Source organism: Perca fluviatilis, chromosome 1 (genome assembly GCF_010015445.1).
Source record: "Perca fluviatilis chromosome 1, GENO_Pfluv_1.0, whole genome shotgun sequence".
Lineage (NCBI taxonomy): Eukaryota > Metazoa > Chordata > Actinopteri > Perciformes > Percidae > Perca > Perca fluviatilis.
The window spans coordinates 29767704-29789643 of record NC_053112.1 but is presented as its reverse complement, the minus strand read 5'-3'; the positions used below and the strand labels follow the sequence as shown (position 1 = coordinate 29789643).

The window sequence follows — 21940 nt, the reverse complement described above, 5'->3', positions numbered from 1 at the left end:
GAAACTCACTATAAGATACAATTTATTAAATGTGTCAGAATAAACGTTACCCTACCTGCCATAGGAGTGCTCTGAGCGGTATTCTCATAAGTGCCAGCTTTTGACTTGGCCAGGAGGGCCTTCTCTGCCCTTTCATTGTCCAGCATGGCATTCTTGTTGGCGGCTGCCTTCTTAGCATCTAGCTTTTTTTGCCGGCAAGACTTGGCGGGCTCTGCAAGCATGCGCACCTGACGACGGAAGGCACTGAGGACTTGGATGGCGCCTGTCTTGATTTTCTCCTGCTGACCCTCCTCACTGCCAAATTCATCAGTGTTGGAAGCCTTATAAAGAGGCAGTACATGGAGCTGCTCATCCTCTGGTATCTTTGCAATATCTCGGTTATCCTCACTTGTTAATGTACACACCTGGAAAAACAGGATGAGTTCAATACTTTTTGTTGGGGATGTCACATTAAATAAGAAATCTACTTTTGTTATTCCCATATCTGTTTTAAAGCCGCACTTCGATGGGACGTAGCTCGATGTGCAGTGTCTCTATATCTATTTCATTCTCAAACAAATACAACATACTTGGAAAGATAAACGTTTCCCAGTATTTGCTTACCACAGTGCTGCCTCCCTGCATGTTGTGGAGGTCTCTGTGAGCGTGGGCACAGAAGTCCAGACAGGCAGTGACCCCAGAGAAGGGACGCCCCTCCTTGAGCCCCAGGCGACAATCTGTTGCTCTGTGTTCATGTTCTACCTGTGTCCAGGAACAGCAGGAGGTCCGTTATCATGTAGATATTTTGAGATAAACCCATGCACAGTGTACTATTTTTGGTAATGTGTGCAAGTTGCATCACTCACATGTATACATGTGACTTAAAACCATGCTAGGCTTAGATTTGATCTGAAAATCAATTATACCTTTGAGAAACTGGAATTTTTTTTAATTTGTATTATACATTTTTGATAATAAATTATATATAAATAAATAAAGTGTCTAAATATACACACCTGGTTTCCATAAGCGTCAGGTGCCAATGTTTTATACAAGGGACCCAATAAGGTTGCTAGATTTTGAAAGTTGTGCTCCAGTTTTTCTTCCTGAAAGACCGAAAACAGCAGAAAATATTTAGTACCTTACTTAGCATATTATAATAATGTTACCATGGTGCATGTATACCTCTTTCATATCATCTCCTAGTAGTCTGAATTTTCTTGGGATTTTGCTCCGGGCAAACTTGCAGCCGTTGTAGTACATGCTCCAGGAGCAGCCAAAGGAGAAAGAGGCTCCACAGTTGTCAGGATTTAACCCTTGGCATGCACAGGTCCTCCTAAAGAGGGAGGACAAATAAACTAGGATTCAGTATTAATTAATACAGGTCAATTCAGTACAAGACAACATTGATGACTGACGATCAAATTGGGAACTGGTACCCTTTTAATTGATGTAAAGAAAAAAAAGCTCAACTCAACAAAAGCTTTTACTACATTTTCCCTCCCAAAAATATTTTAACTAAGAACCAAACATTCCTCTTCTGTGTTTGGTTAAAAAAAAAAAAAAAAACTACTGTAGCCCACTTGGCCAGACTAAGTTCTGTAGTGCTGTCACTTACTCCTCATTGATAGCACATCGTCTCTGGGTGAGGGCTCCATGCTTTGTTAGAGTTTCACGTAGCTCACTGTAGAGTTGGTCAGCCAAGCTGGGCAGGATGCCCTCCCAGACCAGGATTACTACAATGATGCAGGCGGTCTCACATTTGTGACCAGTGCGTTCCCGCACCAACACCAGTAGCTTTTCTTCCACGCTGGATCGACGAATCACCTTAAAAGTGACAGGTATACAAATTTGTGGACATGCAGATATTTGAGGCATACACCAGGCCAGCTGATTTGCTTGCTTCTCAAATGAAATATACAAAAATGGTTCTTACCCATTTAGCTATGGGGCACCCTTGTGTACTTTTTCCTTCCTTGCCGGTGTATATTACTTTCTCAATCCTGATGGCGGGACCAATCAGACCAGACCTTCAATGCAGAATAGAAGCATTAAAGTAAGTAAAATAGTACACAATGGTTATTTAATACACAGTCTATGTTTACAGTCATTTTTCAAAAGGTCAAATTTATGCTTGGAAGAGTGCAAAAACGTGGTGTGTTTGTAACCGAGTGAGAGCCATGCAACTGAAGCTCCTGAACAGGGCCCATATATCTCCCTCTCAACGCCATAAATTCAACTCTAATTCTTCTCCACTGTACCCCAATTATAAAATAGAAACTGGTAGTCTTACGCATTGTTTGTGGTATTGTCGAAAAGTGCAGCGGTTCTGGCAGGTCATTGGGCAGGAAATCAATAAGATTCTATCTACTAATAGAAATAATAATCCCTTAGGTCTGTTACTTGGCATATCTGATTTGTCCATTACTGATAAATTTAAAAGAAAACTTCATCAAACACTTGCTTTCTGTGCCAGGAAGTGTATTCACTTAAATTGGATAACGGATAAAGTTCCATCCAAGGTTCAATGGCAAAGGGTGGCTCTTGAATATGTTGCTTTGGACAACCTGATGTGTAAACTACACAGCAAAGATGATGTGTTTCGTAAAATATGTGAACCCTTTTTGTCATATGTTGGTTTAAATATTTCTACCATTCTTGCAAGAGGGTTTGTATCATAGCTGAGAACACTCTGCCTTGTAAATGACGTCCCAGCATTTAATTAACATGTTTTTATCTCTGTGTACCTGTCTTTGACTATATGAACGTATTATGCACGCCAATGTACACTTGGTTTATTTTACTTGATTATATTATTGGTATAGGATGACTCCTGAATCTCTCGCCTGTATAAATTCGAATTTAAATGTACGTGTGAGCCAAATGTATGTTTATGTTGTATGTAGGTCATGTTTGTTTCTGTCATATTTGAACATTTTATAAACATATATGAAAGAAAAAAAAAAAGGTCAAATTTGTGGTTACCTTTTCTCCATCCTCTCCCGTATACCTGCAACAGTCGGCGCTGACCCCAAGTGAGTGTAGTATGGGCCTTCATCCTTCTCACTGATTTGTTCTAAATATCATAAAGGAACATACATTAATATTTACACACCAACTGATGATCAACCATGTTTCATAACCAACAACTTGAGACTCACCAACACAGTGGCAGGATGCAATGTCATACTGTGTTTTCATGGGTGTGTCCAGTAGATTCTTTATAGGGGTATCCAATAGCTTCATAGGAGAGTCCATAAAGTTTTGTAGGAGGTGTTCCTTCTTAGGGGTGGAATCAGGTGGGTTTTTTTTAGCTACAGCGGCTGGAGCAGCTGCTGATGATTCCACTCTGGATAGGTCAGTGTTGGTTGACAGAATTGTGACAGGCCCAGAAGATTCCACCTTGACTTTATTTAAAGAATTGACGACAAGGGATTTCTTGTCAAATACAGGTGAAAGCTGGTACTGCCTCAGGCTTTGTTCCATGGAGGCCAAGATGTTTCCCTGCCCCTGCCTTCGCTCGCACAAGGATGGTTGATTCTCCTGCTTGACGTGCACTCCACCTATGCCTGCCTCTTGCATCTGTAACTGCTGCTCCTGCTGCTGTGAACAAGGCAGCTCAAATCTGGGTCCGTTTTCCATTTTCACAGCTCTCAGGCCATGTTTGGGGTCACTAGTGCTCTGAAGGGGATGAGGAGGGCCCTGGCGCTCCTTCCTTTGTAACAGGTGCATACGCAGGGCTGCATGGGGACCCACAGGTGGCGGAGGTAGTCGAGGTCCTCTTTGGAACTGAGTGCATGATGTCTTCAGCTGCTGTTCAGCCTCATGATACATCTGTGTTGATACCTGTTGGTTTAACGCGGCTTGTGGTAAGTGAGGTTGTGAGTGTGTAGAGGTCTGGGAGAAGTCTGAATGGTTGGGCTGGTGACTGTGGTTGTTAGGCCGCTGTGGTTGAAATTGCTTGAGGTTACTGCTGCCTGAGTTTGGTGGAAACTGCCTTTGAAGTTGTTGAAGCTGTTGCATCTCTGTTGTGTTATTGTAACTGAATGTTGCATGGTCACTGTGCTGGGTGTGTTGGTTGTTGGATTGAGCAGAATTGTTAGTAAGAGGCTGACTGGGTTGAAGCTGCTGCTGACTTGGCTGACTGCGAGGTCTGTAATCAGGAGACTTGAGTTGCTGCCCCTCAAATTGCGGTGGATGGGACAGTGGACGTTGAAGATGACAGTGCTCTTGTTGCTGCTGTTGCTGTGATGGTAAAAACCCAGGAGACAGTATATCCTGCAGGTCAGGGTCTTCACATAAGTGCTCTGTCTGCATGTGGGTGTGGTAGCGGCTGTCTGCCTGCTGATCTTGGCGGAAATTATGCTGCTCAGGCATTTTCTGGGGTAGAGGCTGCCGCATTTGAGGTGCTTTCAAATTTGACTGCCACTCAGGGGCAGTGTTGTGCTGGGCTGGAGCACAGTGTGTTTGGGCTGGGAGACAGTCCTGCTGTTGCTGCTGGAAGCTCTTAGACCCCTGGCTGCTATCTGTGAAACCTGCCTGTTTCTGGAATCTTTGCGCTGGATTTGGCTCCAACATTTGGCAGTGAACCTGGGGGTTAGCTGCCTGCTGCTCTGACTGCGGCTTAGCAGGGAAGCCCCTCCACATGTCCTGCTCTTGTGCCTGGGATGACGGGCCACTCGCTGGTTGCTGCTGGGAATGTGAAGAATTCAGCTCTACCCAGCCTCTCTGGTGGGAAGTCGAACCTGGCAAGTTGGCTCTCTGCTGAGATGTGTTCTCCATCCCGTTTTCTAACCCATGACATGGCTGCTGGGGACTGGGCCCCATGGGTCTTGTACTGTCAGCTCCATGTGAGTTGCCAGCATTTTGTTTAAAGGTCTGGGGTTGAAGACCATAATGGTGGCCTCTGTCAGTGCCATGGCGCTGATGCTGACCAGACCTGGTTTCTTCACTTTGTATCCCAGAGTTGAGAAAGGGTCCATATCCACCTGTCTTTGCTGCCTGTAGAGGAGCATTGCGCTCCAGAAAAGAGTTCTGGTTAAACTCTTGGTTGGCCTTCGCATATATATCTTGAGGATTTGTGTCCTCTGGATAGCACCGTGGCCCATTTTGATGTTGTTGTGAGCTATTGGCAGTATTTGTAGGTGAGATCATGCCAGGCAGCTGACCTAGAGTCAGCTCCTGACCAGAGTAAGATGGCGGCCGCTGCTGATGCTGTTGCTGCTGGTGGTCTGCTTTAAAATTGTTTGAGTATCCATTCACTACATAGTTGACTGAGTTATAATTGTTGCCTCCTTCAACATTGCCCAATGCCCCAGGCTGCTGTTGCTGTGAGTCGGGCATCTGACCTGAATTGGGCAATCCTGAGGTTAAAGAGGGGGGTTGAGCACCTTCACTGGACAGCGTATTTGCCAGTGAACCATTAACAGCATCTAGCTGTGGGCCAGATGTTTGTGGTGTGATTAACACTTGCTCAGGATAATACTGAGACAAGGTTTTCTCTAAAAGATCACCTGGAGTGCTTTCTATGGTTGAGGGGGGTGATACAGCACCGTTTGGAATCGAAACTTGTTTATTCCTTGGTAGACAGAAAATATCTCCATTAGAATAATTACAGTTCCTCTTGTCTAACTTAATCTCTGTCTGTGGGGTATTGCATTCAAACTCTGTTGCCTTTGTCATCTCAGGAAAGCTATCCACCAAACTGGAGCTCATGTCATCATTTCTTTTAATCTCAGAATCTACTTTAAATTTCTTGGGCTGTTGGACCAGTAAGGACTGGTCAACAAGTGCATGCTTTAACTCTCCATTCATCAATTCTCCATTCATCACGTAGGATCCCTGATCAAACAGCCCATGTACTGAAGCAGGACTGTTGCTGTTCTCCCTGTGCCTCTTCATGGAGTTGACAACCGCGCTGGGCTTGTAATGGTTCCAGTTTGTATCCCCAGTGATCTGCAGAGAATCTCCCTCTGAAGACTGGCCTCCATTCTGGAGTTTGTGAGAGATGTTGCGAGATGTGCCAAATTGTGCTAATATCAGACTTTCTTCCTTCTCATGTCTGGTCTGTTCTGTTTCCATCTGGCCTGCTCAGAGTCCATCCACAGGGCTGCCCTCTGTCCGTCCTGCAGGGCAGCAAGAGAGAGAAATATTTGGTCACATCATTATTCAAGCAGAGGTATGTCTTCAAATACAATAATATGTACTATATAAAAGAAACAAATTATACAGAACCCGGCATTTCCCACAGGATTTTATTTTAACCCAGATTTGTGCTGACAAACATCTAACTTCAGCACTCTTCAACTAGAGCACAGATCTTCAACAAGGGGGTCCGTGACCCCTAGGGGGTCCTCAGAGTAAGTGCAGAGGGGCCGCCAAATTATTTAAAACATTCTTTTTAAAGTTTCTTTTTGTGTCTGAAAATGTGCATTAATATGAATCCAATTTGTGAAAGAAATATATATATATATATATATTTACATATTGAAGATAAGCTAGCCACTATGGTAGCCTTACAGTTATGCTTAAAGATCCACTGTGCCTTCCACATGTGTGTTTAACGTTAAAACATGATGTATAAATAATTTATTTTTTATTTATTTTCATCCATTCGGCCCAGTTTAATATGCAACTCAATTTTATACAGTATATGCAGTAGGGGGTCCCTACTCGGTCTCTCTTTCAGCTAAGGGGTCCTTGACCTAAAAAACGTTGAAGAACCCGGAACTAGAGGATTAGGTCTGAATATGGCCTTAGTGAATGGAAGGTCAGCAGTGTAATGTGTTTGCATTTGGCACCGGATGTGTGTCAGCTGGCAACACGATTCTGTCATGGAATTAGATCCACCCTGGCCTCATTCCTCAATTTAACATACACAGCTTAACAGAAGTTATCCTGAAGGTACACCATGTTTTGTGGTCACATTTTCCGTGCCCAGTATCAGGAGTGCATGGCATTAAGCGTTTCCTTCTGAACACCCTTATCTTATCAAACTGAAAGCTGTGACTTCTTGTACACGTGAATAGTAAATTTTAAATCCCACAATAGGCCAAATGATTGTCACCCATACAACTGTTCTGCAGCTTAAAAAAAATGGGGCGTTATTAGGAAGGTGCTGTGACTACATTGTTTTGAAACAAACCTTTTGGTTGCAAAAATGCCAATCAACCTGTTTGAGTACAGTTTGCTTCCATAATGGAATATTTCTTAGACAAACATAGGGTGGAAAGAAGAAACACTTGGAACATGCTTTAAATTAACAGAGGAAAAAAACAAAAAAAACACAACTGTAGTCAACATGCCAACCAGCAGCTTCTTGCTTCTTTTCAGACATACAGACACATGCATCAGACAATATCATGCTTGAATCCATTCTCTAGATTCTGACCTTATTCCAGTTCCCTGCCACATACATAAGTGTTCTGTGAAGTAACTTGCAATATAGGGTAAAATGTTAGGACTTTTTTCTCTGAATTGGGTTTATTGGTTATAATATCAAAGGACAGACTATATTAAACCAAACATAAGTTAACTGATTGAAGGTAGTAGGATACAAGATTAATGTCCCAGATGGTAGATGGGAGGAGGAGTTGGCTGCTCATCAGCTGCTGTATTCCTCACCCTGAACACATTGTAATATGTCAAATATGCAAATGCAACTCAGTTCTCAAGTTTGAGGCCTTTTGTTATCAGGGCTAAACTCTAGCATAGTGAGCTTTGTACCATGAAGCTATAATGAGTACAGACTATAAACTCACCCCCACAAATGTTTCCCACACTAACTTAATCATCCTGATAAAGTTCTTTGTTTAATGTTTTTCAAGTAAATGTTATTTGTTGTTGGAGCTCCAAGGATAAATGTAAAAACCTCAAAATAAGAGTTTGGTAGCAACATATAGGTGAATATTTCACATGGTAATCTAAATAGGTTTTGTCTGGTTTCAGCTGATCATTAAATGTAGTATTTTGGCCAAACTGTGAGAGGAGCTAACTTTTATTTATTTATTTGTATAACGTGTGATGTTCACTGTAGGTCTAGTAACAATTAATAAAGTAATAAAAGTAATGTATGGAAAATAAGATCTCTACAGAAGGTTAAGCAGCAAACGGAGCTTATGGTTTCATTGTTGCTTTCCCTGCACACTCTCTCTGCCTAAAGCATACAGATACCGGTGAATCCAGTAGAACATTGATTTGTGTCTGCCTCCCTCAATTATTAATGCATGTCACATCCGCAGCATCTGCAAAACAATTGCAGTGCGCAGGCACAAAGAGTCTAGTCTAATCCATCATAATTATAAGCAACTCTCCTGCAGATGCTAAAGGAATGGCCAGCTGATGAGCACCAAGAGGGGCCCAGATTCAGTGTTAAAGTAAAAGAGTGTTGAGCATTAAATCTGTGAGAGAAACCGATTGTACTGATTAGATTCATGGTTGGCAGGGGGTGAAGGGAGTTAAGATATCCTTATACAGTATATTACAAAACCTAAGTTTGTCCTCAATGTCACTTTTAAATTTGCATCAAAGAAAGTATATAGTTACATGTATCTTTGCATACATTTTATTAACCTGATTTTGACTATCACTGGCTTAAAAAAGAGAGACACACTTGCACTTATTTTTTGTTTCTGTTTAGCCTATGGTAATCAATATACCACATGCAATATATGCAGCCACCTGTTTAAACAAGGCACGCTTGTCCCTGAACATTACATTCCTATATAGGTCAAAGGCAAGAAAAGATGCATTTTCCTGACTTTAATAGGTATCCTGAGGTTTTGTCTGCCTGCACACAAGCATCCTATAGCCACAACCACCCTCTACTGAATGAACCCTCACAGAAATTTGGAAGACTTTTTAAATACAACAGACATATAAAGAAGCATTCTGTCGTACCTCAGATCATTTTCACACTACATGACTATTGTTCAAAAATGTAGGGACAGCTTAAAATATATGTTTTTGTGAACGGTTTGGCACAGCATGGGCATCTAGTGTAAAATGTGTTCATCAAGGCAATTTAGATTTGTGTAAGTTAAAAAGACTTCCTGCTTTATGTTCTCTGACATTTAGGTCAGCGAAACACTCTGTATGTACTAAAAAATAAGTAAATAATGTCCTTGGAGCTCTGATTGAAGCTAGGATCACAACTGCCAGCTGCTATGGCAAAGTTCAGAGAAATATGCTATACAACCTTTGAAAACATAATTGGATCCAGCTTTAGATTCCCACAAAACCCTACTATAGGCTCACTCTAGGCACCATATGATGTTGTGGAGGAGGGGAGGAGGTGAGGAGGGAGGGGACATGGGGGGGGTAGAAATAGCTAAATATTTGAGGTACTATGGCATGTTTCATTTGGCATGATCATGCTCCATCATTGGGCCTGATTATCACATCTGGAAGCAGTTACTGCTGCTTATGATTCTGCAAGCCTTCACACGACATGTTTTATCCAAAGCCTGATAACCTTTTTTGAAAAATGTTTGTATATGTACAGTATTCATTTCAGCCACAACATGCATGGCCCTTTAAAGAAAACCCATCTATTAATCATGTACATTGTTTCACATTGTCAATGAAAGACTATAAACAAATGTCAGGTTCAGTGATGCTTTGCAATTCATGGAAAGGTCTAAAATAAAAGTGAATAAAATGTTACTGTACATATGGGTCATATGATAATATATTCAGCTACACATAAGAGTAGTATTTTATTTCAGATTGGGTCTTTCAACCAAAACTTATTTTATTTGAATTGCTTTTCAAAAAGTTGCCCATTTCATAAAGTCATTCAAGACTTGGATACTAAGATACTGTGCACTTACAGAGACAGTATTATTAATCAGGTTCCTCTATTTCCTTAAGCACAACGTCCAAACTGGTCGCGTGGACCATGATTGAGGCAAAAAAAAAAAGTCACTCTGTTGCAATTGCGGCCCAGTTGACCGTCTGGACCAAGACAACCTTAAGAGGAAACTGTCAGGCCGAGCTCTGCCCAGGCAGGCGAGCTGGTCGACATAATGATCTACTCTGTCAATCACCCCTCCAGGACATTAGCAGCCCTGCAGACCCCCAAAGTTAGCATGCTAAATCTCCCACTAACGAGCCAAGCGGTTACAAGGGTGTCTGGAAGCTCCCACCGTTGTCACAACAGAGAAGCCAGCTGCCTGTTAGCAGGTGGAAGAGGGAAGCAGCACACCGAAAACAAAGACAGCTCTCAGGTCAATGGCTTAAGCAAAGAGCCTAAAAGAGCTTGCATCCCAAATGTTAACAAAAAAAAAACTGTCCTGCCTTGTAGTGAGCTTAATGAAAATATATGTTCGACATTACATAGAGAAGTTCAGAAAACTCAAGAAGAGCATGCAACCCCTCATTTAGACAAAACAAAGACAAAACTAGCTTTTTACACACAATATCACTTGAATAGATCTAGTTCAGATGAATGGTTAGAAGGATTACATAGAATTATATAGTAATGTCGGATTTGAAAATGCTCACAATGTTCCTTTCTTTAATGGCTTTAAGGGAATGATTTCTTTTCTTGTTGTCAGACTACAGACTGTCGTCTAAGAACTGGGCCAATGTAATTCAAATGTAAAATAGCGTAAGACAATGTAACACTAATTCCACTAAAAGCAAGGATACACAAATTGTGTGGGTAACTCATTAGTTATATTTAGACAGCACTGGAACCTACAGATGAAGAGTCTCAGGCAACAAGTTGCAGAACTAATCTCCCGTTTGCTGCTGTCAGACACAGACGGATGTAAAGTGCCACAGCGGGACACCATCACCAGCATTGTAATCAAAAGCGACACTGAGCCTCTTTATGATTATGTCAAAGTTATTAAAATTGAAATGTGTTATTTTGATAAATGAGCGCGAGAAAACCCTGTGGGAGTTGTGAAACGTGCTCGGCTCCGTTTGATGAATGGCAAATAGTCTTTGCATCCCGGAGGCATCTTTATTCAAACATTTAGATGTTCTTGTCTGTGGCAGATCTGCTGATTTTATGATGCGCTATCATCTTTGGTTTCTGTGTTGCTTCTTAGCATGAAATGAAGCAGATGAAATGACACAAGGTGATTGTGATTGGTCACAGACTGAATTATGTGCAGAGTAGTGCAGACTTTACAAAGTAATGTATCAGTCTTGATTGCAATGTTGCAAATTCACCTAGAAAAATTAGTGACAATGATTAACACTGTCTCCATGCCAACAATTTAATTAATGATTATTTCCCCCTGGGTTTGTAATTTAGGCTTAAATATTTACTAAAAATACAGCTGCACGGAGTTCTGTACCAGTATCATTAATGTATACAGAAGATAGCTTAATACACAAATTAGGAAATTAAAACCTCTTTCTTTTTGCAGTACACTCTACACTCACTAAAGGAACATCAATTTGGTCAGTTTGGTCTGGGAAAAAGGAGCTTAAAGAAGTAACCTAATGCTCCCACCTCTCTGAACTCTTTCACATACAAAGCATTGGATCCCTGAAAATGTAACAATGAGGTCAGTGGGTGAATACCATTTCCCGACACCATGTGACTATTCCTTTGTTTTGTCTGGCCCTTAGTGCAATCTGCAAATCAGTAACTAAGTCAAGAGGTGAAAACTGGCGCTAAGCTGCTTTCAGTGCGGCTCCATTCCTGCGGGACACACCGGGGTTTACAAAGGATCGAACGGAGCCAAGCAGCTTGTCACAGTTGGATACACCCACACTGACAACAAAAAAAAAATCTTTGCAAGCCCAGAACAAAGCCAGAGATCCCAGCTGAGTGTGCGTGCGCCTGTTAGTGTACAAACATATAAACACACACACACCAATTACACAATGTAAGTCCAACTTTGACAGCGCTTGCTTTAAGACATTTGGAGTTTTGGCTGCATCCTCTCGGACGTGATTCACAGGGAGATCTATTTTTGCCCCGGAAGTAGAGTGCTAAACCAAACCAGAGGCACAGCCTTGTAGTGGCTTTGGTGTGGATGCCTGTTGGAAGTTATAATGCATTGATATATTTTAGTTTTTCCTTCTAGTAACTAATGTCCACCAGGGAAATGAGAACAATGTTTTAGTTTATGCTGTGACTCAACTTGCTTGGCTTGAACTGCATTCCAAACAAAGCTTTCTTTCCCTCCAAAAGTCAATTTCTTTGTCTGTATACACTGTTGTTTGGCTTTCCTCCCTCTCCCACAGGCTCACCTCCAGTCCTCTGCCCTGTAATTACACTTACTGGTCCCTCTGTACTTCTATCTGATATCATCTACTTCCCCCCTGTTCAGTCTATCATCTAGCCTGTGCAGTCATGAACGTGGCCAGTAAGCGCTGTTTTAGTCACTGCCCATAGTTACTGCCTCTGTGGTCTATAGCTACGACGTTCCACTTCCGGGATTGCTCTGGTGCTGCAGGAAATTCAGCCAGATGCATGTCTTTTCGCCAATATCCATTTCCTTTCTTTCTTTGTGTTGGAATTGTAAACTCCGGTGGATTTATGAGGACTATGGTTACCTGCTCCTCAGATCTCTGCAAGGTAAAGTGAGACAGCTAGCTAGACTGTCTGTCCAATCTGAGTTTTCTCTCGCACGACAAACAACTTTTGAACGTACACATGTTCAACTAAAACAAGTTCCTTCCCGAGGCTATTTTGCAGCAGCTCCGTCTGGCGCTTAGCGCCACCCATGACGATTGTGACTTGTTTAAAGAAATGCCAATAAAGCTGAGCAACTTTTTCTCCCATCCCGGAATTCTATGTGGAATAGCCAGACCCTCCTCCGCAGCGTGTGGAGGATGGTCTGGCAAAGCAAGACTATGGCCTCTGTAGCTATGTATATGCTGGCAATAATAGATGGTTAGTTGCTTTAGTACTTTGAAGCCTGGGGCTAAGAGTGGACTCTTGGACACAGTGTGACCAGTGTTGTAAAACAATGGACACAGTTTGCACAAGAGTCATTTAAGGGCGGCAGTTAATGCACATGACAGTAGAGCCTTATTTTAACAATTAAGTGCCTTGTTTTTAATATAGCTTTGCTTTACCTAATGCAACTTTTTCGTTTGTTTGTCCATCGAATTACTAAAAATATCTTCAAACTAGAATATAGTAAAAATTAAGCTACAGATCATAGGTATTGTGGATACTTAGTCCTATTTCCTGTTGCTTTGTCAATAATGTAACAAACTTTAATTCACCAGACTTACACTGTGTTTTTGTTATTCTCAGAGAGAGTCAGTGAAATATGAGCGCTGCCATAGTAGATGGGATCTATTTGGTGCGACTTGGCAGCCGTATGTGACATTCACCACTAACGACAGCTGCTGGGTTTTTGCAGGTTGAGATCTCTAAAGTCAGCTAGGCAAAAGAGTCCTGCTGAATGGGACATGCAGCAGCATAGTAAATCAAAGACACACTTGACAAGCCACAGCATTGTTTTGCAGAATATTCCCAAGAATAAGCCATTATCTCAAGTGTATATTTCCTTTTCTTTGCTGATTTGGGACCATTCGCATTTTCCTGTTTGATAGATAAGAACATGGAGCATGCAACCAGTCCAGAAACTATAAATTATTCAGAGTACTTTTGAAAAGGTGAAACCCACATGCCTCATGAACTGAGTTATATCAAAGGCTGTATATGTATGTATGTGTGTGTGTGTGTGTGTGTGTATATATATATAGTTAACAGTATAACTAGTTACTAATATTCTTACTAATATTCATCATAATGTCACCTGACTACATATTATAATTGTAACTAGTAACTTCACTATTATAACACAATGCTAATGCTATAACAACAACAACACTGAACCAACTGGCTTTGTCAGTTGTTTGTTAACAGTGTTAACAGTTTACTATCAACTTGTCCAATATCAATACTCAATATGAACTATCGCATGCTATTCTTACCAACTTTGCTAGTCATTTAGACACCGTACCCACAGCATTGCTACCTCTTTTATTAACTATATGTCAAAACACAACTGATAGTTTTGATAGTGTACCGACAATACAAACTGAAAACCAGTCTTGATATTTCTTTAATTTAATTGCATACGAAAGTATCAAAACATTATGAAAAGCCATTAACTAGGAAGAATTTCAAGAATCCGTGTAATATTTTTGAAATTTCGATTTTCTACACTACATGAATGTAGCACAAACACCCTATCTCACAATGTTAACGAAAGTAACAAACAGTTTGTGTATCTGCCCTGTCATTTGAATCAGCTCCAAAATTGAATGGTTCTTCCTTGGCCCATGACACACCCTTCCAACAAGTTTAATGGAAATCGAGTCAGTAGTTTTTCCGTAATCCTGCTCACAGACAAACAAACAAACAAACAAACAGACAAACTGACCCGAAAATATAACCTCCTTGGCGGAGGTAATAAGTAATAATAACACTTTAAACATGGTGTAAGGACATATAACTGAAAGTGGATTGCAATGTATACTAGTGATATGTGGACCTTAACCAGACATCTTACATTTCTGTTGAGTATGTTGTTGAAATGTATGAGCCTCATTGGAGCCACCGTGAAATCCAGTAAGGTCCCTTACTTGAGATGTTAGGGGAGATGAACTGACTTCTCACTCAACTAAACATAAAGACAAATCATGATATGGAAAAGGGAAATAGTGACAAAAACATACTTTTTGGTAATGGATATTCAATGTCAAAATGTAGAAATATTGTAATGTCTGTATATGCTGACAGAGTGGAGTTAGACGGTTCAGACTGCACCCAGCAGAGCAGCGAGTGAAACCTTATCCTTAGCAACCCCTACCAGTGTAATTAGGTCAGATGACTTGCATTCTAGTGTTTTAAATCCCTTCCGTAAATATAGAGCTGGACCCGCTGCTCTGCACACCTCATGACCTCTGACAACATTTTCACAACTCTGCATTCCAGCTGGCTACGTAAACAACAAAGATGTAAGCTCAAAAACCAGTTCAGAATCTCCTAAAGATCATTACTAAATCTATGACTCAATTGCTACTATGGTCTTTGGAGTCTTGGCACTTAATCATACATCCTACACCTTCAAGCTAAGTGTTATGGGTCCGGTTTCTGATTGCATATCAATGAACAGCCTGCAATAGCTCTGTCGACAACAACAAGAAGACTCTTCATGCACACAAATTTGCCTGATTTAAGGCAGTGTTTAATTATTCCTTTAGACATCCGTGTAGACATTTTGAATAATGACAGCTCATGACATATGGTAAGCACATGAACTGAGTGTGGTGAAGGTGAAGGGGGTGGACTGGAAAGTCTGAAAGGTCAGAACACACCAAGTCATAAAGCACAAAGTGAAGTGCAAGTAGCATGTGTTGTTCCTGACTGCTGTTACTAATAGGAAAGATGTTAATTCATGTTCTGCATCTCACTGAGTCTCTCAGTCAGGCACCTCACACTTGGGATTTAGGTCACATGTCACGCTCATACAGTGCTTACAATGCACCTCACATGGTTGCTCGTGCCGTCAATACATCAGTCTTAACATTTGACACTCTCCACCCTGGCTAAGAAACAAAAGACCCCTATGTCTGCAGTCATTTTTATAATCATCCAAATGTACATGCTAACCAGATCATTGTACCATTTCATTTTCCACAAACTGATTGATGTCTCTCGGTGTGTATTTTTATTTCTGTATTTTTGTGTACTCTTGAATCTGTCTTCTGTTTGTTGTGTTGGGTGCCCATATACTGTATGTTGAAGGGTCCTGCTTTGTAGAGTCCAATTCAGATTGCTCCGTGGGTACAATAAAGTATATATCTATCTGTCTGGATCGCTAGCTTCTGCGAACTTAGATCTTGTTGCTTTTCTTTCACATGATCAACCTTAGCAACATGTGAGATCTACACTCTGACCTGCACAGAGAGAGTAAATGCCTTAACAAATTCAACATGAAAGTGAAATCCTGCACAAAAACCTAGATAAAAGATCACACACATACCTTTGGGTAGAGCCAGGCTAGTTGTTTCTACTCTTTATGCTAAGCTAACAGACGGCTGGTCATAGCTTCATTTTTACGGTACAGACATAAGAGTGGTATAGAGCTTCTCATCTAACTCTCAACAACTAATCGAATAGGCCCATTTCCCAGAATGTCTAACTATTCCTTTAAGACCGCAAAATAACCTGAAACATTAAAGTGTAGCATTGTTTTAGATCATGGTTGTGCACCAACTTTTATTGATATAAAGCTTCCCCTAAAGGTTGATACATCTGTCTCATGTTTGGGGAATAGAAAGCATCTGTTTTAAATTAAGATGTGGCGATCTTTTGTATTGGTCACTGAAGGGATGCAGCCACATGTGAAGGTTATGCAGGAATGCAAAAGCTTGAGGTTCTGATGTGCCTCATGCTGCTTCCATTAATAACAACAAAGGCCGCTGCATGAGGAGGGAAACTGACTTGGCACTGTACAACCTCAGGTCTAGTTTTTCTGTCAGGTAGAGCAGTGCTGTTTCCTGTTGATGCTCACTTGTGCTCACTGTGGCCTAATCACTACATTGTGACGTAAATATGGCTGCATCACATGACAGCCTAGAGCAACTGATCTATTTTTTCTTTCCTCTTCTATGCTTTCCTCTCCCTTCATGGCTGACCAAAAACAGTACAGCTCTGCAGGTACAATCAGAAATTGAATGCAGATGAACAAATAACTTATAATTTCAATTAAATATATGAAAATCTCCTTACATGTCAGTTGGTTGCAATGTAGCAGTTCCATCTTTTCCAAAGTGTTTGATTTTTAGTGATGATTAGTGATTATTATGTATGTATGTTGGCAAATGCAAGAGCATGCTATTCAGTATCTTCTTTGAATCTGGAGACAAGATTAACAGATTACAGCAGAAGAACTGAGGACATACACTTCTGTTTGTAATTTCTTCCCTAGAGAGCCTCCTCCCCCTCTTTAAGAAGGGATCTGTACAAACTACATTGTTCTTTATGTCTAATGCAAGACAGATGTGGCCGACTTGTGGAGAGTCCCACTGCAGTCTCTGTGCTTCCACAGCTTTTTGTCTCATTGCCTTCTCTTGCTGTATTGTGACATATTTTATCTAACTACAGCATTATTTGATTGAGTTAATTGGCACTACTCAGCATTATGTTATTGAATACATTTTTTATTTTATTAATTTCAACAGCAGTAAAGGAGCCAAGAAAGTATCAGTTTAAATGTTTTGGGAATACGGATTAAATATGTTACTCGTGAAATTATAATATGTATAATCATTTCTATGGTTATAAAGTGTACATCAGGGTGTTGGGGAAATCCAAACCCTCAATTCTAGAATATAATTTTCATTATGTTATGTGAGCCTACACACAATCTTAAAGGGAATATGGATACACTTTTAGATTCATCTTTCCGCTAAGGGCAGCCGAATCTACATACAATCTGTTTCGAGAATACTTACTTTTGATTATGACAAGATAAATTGGTGATTGCTGATTCATGGATAGCTGAGTGCTGGACCCGACGGTTTCAGTGTGGGCTGTGCACCTTCTTCTGTAAAGACTATACATCAATTACTCAACCTGGACAGAGTTTAGCTGAAAACAACCTACAGTGATGCAGCTGGAGAGTGAAGCTGAAAGACAAAACTGGAATTTGTGTATCAGGACAATAATAATAAGTGCAGTTCCTATTTGGTTAACTGGTCCAGCTCCCTCAAGGTAAAAAGATAAACTGACAGAGGGGGAAGATTAACTGGCACCATAATAATAAACTAAATATAGTGCTCATAGCCATAATTAAGATTAATGTCAACACTAATCCAAGATTGTTTGATAGTGTTGTACAGTGTTCAGTGGGCTCAGGAAGCAGTGGACAAGACACGTATAATATATTTACTCGTAAAGACTCACAAGGTCTGAGGAATATAGGAGTCAGTGATTTGTGGAAACCTATTAGGGACCCGAGGACACGAGCAGTTTCGTCGAGTATACTTTTCAGGGGCGAGACTGCACTCGTTGAACTGTTGACAGTTTAAACTTCACACAGTTCATGTTGTGGATCCAAAGCCCTTACGCTAAGAGACAAATCCTTCAGAATCTTTCTCTTGAGATTTTTTTTAAAAATAAATAAGGCAGTTCAAGTTGTTGAAACAAATTGATCCATAGATTCTGGGATGTTGTAAATATGATTGAATTTGAGGATATCGCAACGCTATAATGTTTGTAGTGTTTAATGTCTGAGCAATACCTGATGAGTCAGTGAATATGAAGGAGCTTTAAGCCTCAGGTTAATGGTAAAGGTGACAGAAAAGTTCTTGAGGATGACATTGGTATGAATAACTCAACAGCCTTTGGGAGATAAACCCCGCCTCTGTACGTTTCTGATACAACTTGTTTAGCAGGTATTCTGGGGGAAATGCACTCGCATGCAAAACATTATGCTGGTATTTGCTACTCTTACACTTTATCTAGTTAAATAAGTCTGAACTGTTCAGAAATTCAGCCGTTTTCTGAAAATCCTGCTTAAGGTTGCTTGATAATAACATATTATTTAAATTATAGTATTTCTAAATTATAAGACAAGAATGTTATAATTTGGCTTATACTGAAACTGGTCCAAACTGCTGATAACAGGCCACAGTGTCATAGATCAAATCTATAAACCATCAGCCTTCCCTCCAAAACCATTTCAGTGAAACAGTATCACTGCTCAGAGCCATTCACACGCATGTTGTGCAAGTGTAATGTAGACAGTGTGACAGAGGAGGTAAATCCTGATAGTACACAGCAGTTAAACGTTAGCCAAGATATGACTTTATGAACCTGTTAGTCTTCATTTTTCTTGATCAATCTGAAAAGTTAGCCTGCCTAAGTAGTTAACACACAGTCTAAACCTTTTTTTTTTTTTTTTGTTCCTTCAAGCTGTATCACATGGAGACTCTAATTAAGAAATGGGCTTCTGAGTGTACAACCCCACTAACCTGCCCCCCAACCCCTCACAATGCTGCTCCTTCCAACCAGCCTGTCTCTTTTGCCCCTCTAACCCTTTGTACGCAGCGGTCAATATATTGGACTAACTTGATGAACTGTGCACAGAGCAAAGTTAATTTCTCTCAGAGTGTATGGTAGCCATGGTTACCATCTTATGAGCGCTCCAAAGCCCATCTGGTCTAAACATTACCCCAGCATGGCTGACTGCAGAATAGGCTGCTTTGCCGCGGTGTGCACATGTGCTTTATGCATTGATCCTGCCAGTAAATCAATAGTGCCACATAGTCACAAGCTTACATTTGCACTTGTGTGGAGCAACACCTTTACAATTGCATTTTAGAAATGTTTTAGAGCTTTAAAACCTGAAACATTTCTATCTCACATTTCTTACTGAATTAGGGTTGCACTATTTAAAATCTAAGATACTCTACTCTGTCTTATCTTGAGCTACGGCATTTATTTTTAGAGCCTTGCCAAGAAAGATGTTGTAGTTGCTCTTAGTTGATATGGTAAGACAAGGAATACTTTATATTGACCTTTTCCTCCTCATTCATCCTCCCATCTGCTAAAATATGCCATGAAATGGAAGACTGATACACAAAGCCAAGTAATGAACAAACGGCGATTCCCATGTTTCTTCAGTTAACCCTCGAGCCTGTGAGTCTTGGCATGTGATTAGTTCACAGGGCACATTTATTTAGCAGATATTTTCTTTCTGTTTGCATGATCCAAATCCAAACCAGCTTCCAAATAAACAGGAAGCGGAGATGAACAGTAAACAGAGCAAAGGGAAACATTATTGTAAGAGGGAAGTTAAAACATGGCACACATGGCAGTGAAGGAATTCTAAATGGACTCAATACCAGGGCTGAAGTCAGATTTATGGAAGACTGAGCTTCAGATAATGGTTTATTGTGAACAAAAAGCAAAGCAAGTTTGGCAATCTCTACTTTCTTTCTTCTTCCATTCATCAAACGTGAAGCCAAATATATATTGTAGTGGTGCCCAGAGTAACTTTGAATATATTTGCTCTGTCGCTTTTGTCATATGGAAAGCAAATGTAGTTATATTCTTTCCCTCATTGGTTTCTGAGCAGCCTGACCTAAACCACTGTTGCTAAGCTCCCTCTTTCCCTCCACTGAGGGTGAGGCACGTGACTATCATTGAATAGAAATCACAAATCCTCCTGAGAGAGGGATATTTTCTGTGATTCAGGACTTCATTGTAAGAATGTATAAAGTTTTCACTGCATTTCTGAAACCTCAGTGATTCATAAAAAAGATTTTAAACAATAATTAATTAGTTCTTAAACATGGTCTGTGTATTGTTTTACGGTTTACTTAAAGTGGAACTATTATGCTTTTCCGTATTTGTATATCTATAATGTCATAATGTTGGATTTTCATGACATGAAACATGTCCGATTGGGTAGTATTTGGTTCAGAAGCCTTTATCTGCGATTTTTGACGGTAGAAAGTGCTGCTTTGTTCCACTACAATCTAACGTTAGACTGCTGCTAACTATGAAGTAGCTGCATGCTAACACCAGATAGCTGTAATCTTGGTGGCCAATGTTGGTCTTTGGTCATTTCCCCCAATGTCCGGTTGTGTAGTATTTGGTTTTGAAGCCTTTATTTGTGATTTTTCACGGTACAAAGTCCTGCTATGTACTCCGTTGCAGTAACTCCAGCTATAACTATTGAAACAAAATCGGAGCGGAACGGGGCGTCCAGGAAACACGCTGGCCAATCAGAGCAGACTGGGCTTTTTTGGAAGGGGGGCTTAAAGAGACAGGCGCTCCAAGAGAGGGTCTCATACAAAAGGGGTGAATACAGATGCAGCAGCCATGGGCAGTATGAAAAAAATAAAGTGTTTTTTGATTAAAGCATTTAAATACGTTCTAGTAGAATAAAAAAAGTATGAACCTGAAAATGCTATATAATAGATCCACTTTAAAGACAAAACTGTATGAGCTTCAGAAATCATCAATCTTGCTCCGTCATGAAGTTTAATGTTTTACTGCACAGAAACTTTATTTGTACCTACCACATCTGTAAGACTCTTATTTTGGTAGGGAGTTTTTAACCATTCAGACCCATAGCTAAAAAAAGCATTTTTAGGCCTTTATTTTTGACAGGACAGCTTGGACATGAAAGAGAAGAGAGAGGGGGAATGACACGCAGCAAAAGGCCGCAGGTCGGAACCAAACCCGCGGCCGCTGCGTCGAGGACTAAGCCTCTGTATATGGTCGCGCGCTCTACTAGGTGAGCTACCCAGGTGTCTTTAAAACTTTCCCAATATAAATACATATATGGAAGCAAACTTGTCTGATTGTCATTGAGCATTATATGGCTCGGAAAGACACCAGCTGCTGCACTCGTACATTCCACTGAGGAAACCTAATATTGAGCGTGAGCCGCTCGAAGCACTCAGAAGTAGTTAGTGATGTCATTCAGAGCCTTTGGTAGGGTTACGCTTCTAAATGATATTCAGGGCCAGCTGTCTGTCTTTGCGCTCCTTGTGCAGACAACAGGGGGCCATGGGGCCTAACCTTTTCAATGACAGCTCCAAGCAGCAAACCGTCCATATCTGACAGCCATTTTAGAAGAGGGTTAACAGCCATCCGAAGCAGTGTTTAGATCACTGTGGATCCCATTGATCATGCACTATCATGACGGAGCTTTGTTGGTCATGACACAGAGGCATTAGCTATGGAAATGCCTTTTCATATATTGTTCCAATTAAGCCAATTTGAACAGAAAATGCATTCTGACAAGCTATATATAAAAAGAGTCTCCTTTTTTTGGTCCTTTTTTCCAATGAACCTTTCAGAATTAGACCTGTGACAAAGCCTCCTCCTTGTCAAAGATTTGATTTAACTGGAACGGACTGACCTCTACACATTTTGACATCATAGTCTTATTAAGGGTAAGGATCCTAACATGATGTTAGGTCCCTTTTCAAGATCTGTAAGGCATATTGACAG

The 21940-nt window shown here is 40.7% G+C and overlaps 1 protein-coding gene across 2 annotated transcripts in view; it reads right to left on the bottom strand.

Annotated features, from left to right (window-relative positions):
• tet2 (tet methylcytosine dioxygenase 2) overlaps positions 1 to 21940 on the bottom strand; it is a 34190-nt gene that overhangs the window by 5033 nt on the left and 7217 nt on the right. For both annotated transcript variants that reach the window (XM_039797815.1, XM_039797806.1), the window contains exons 2-9: positions 3141 to 6104; positions 2965 to 3055; positions 1916 to 2009; positions 1598 to 1806; positions 1165 to 1315; positions 996 to 1085; positions 604 to 741; positions 56 to 404 (exon numbers count right to left, since the gene is read on the bottom strand). In XM_039797815.1, the coding sequence (XP_039653749.1) occupies positions 56 to 404; positions 604 to 741; positions 996 to 1085; positions 1165 to 1315; positions 1598 to 1806; positions 1916 to 2009; positions 2965 to 3055; positions 3141 to 6060 (4042 nt within the window). In that variant the 5' untranslated portion in view covers positions 6061 to 6104. The remainder of the gene's footprint in view (positions 1 to 55; positions 405 to 603; positions 742 to 995; positions 1086 to 1164; positions 1316 to 1597; positions 1807 to 1915; positions 2010 to 2964; positions 3056 to 3140; positions 6105 to 21940) is intronic.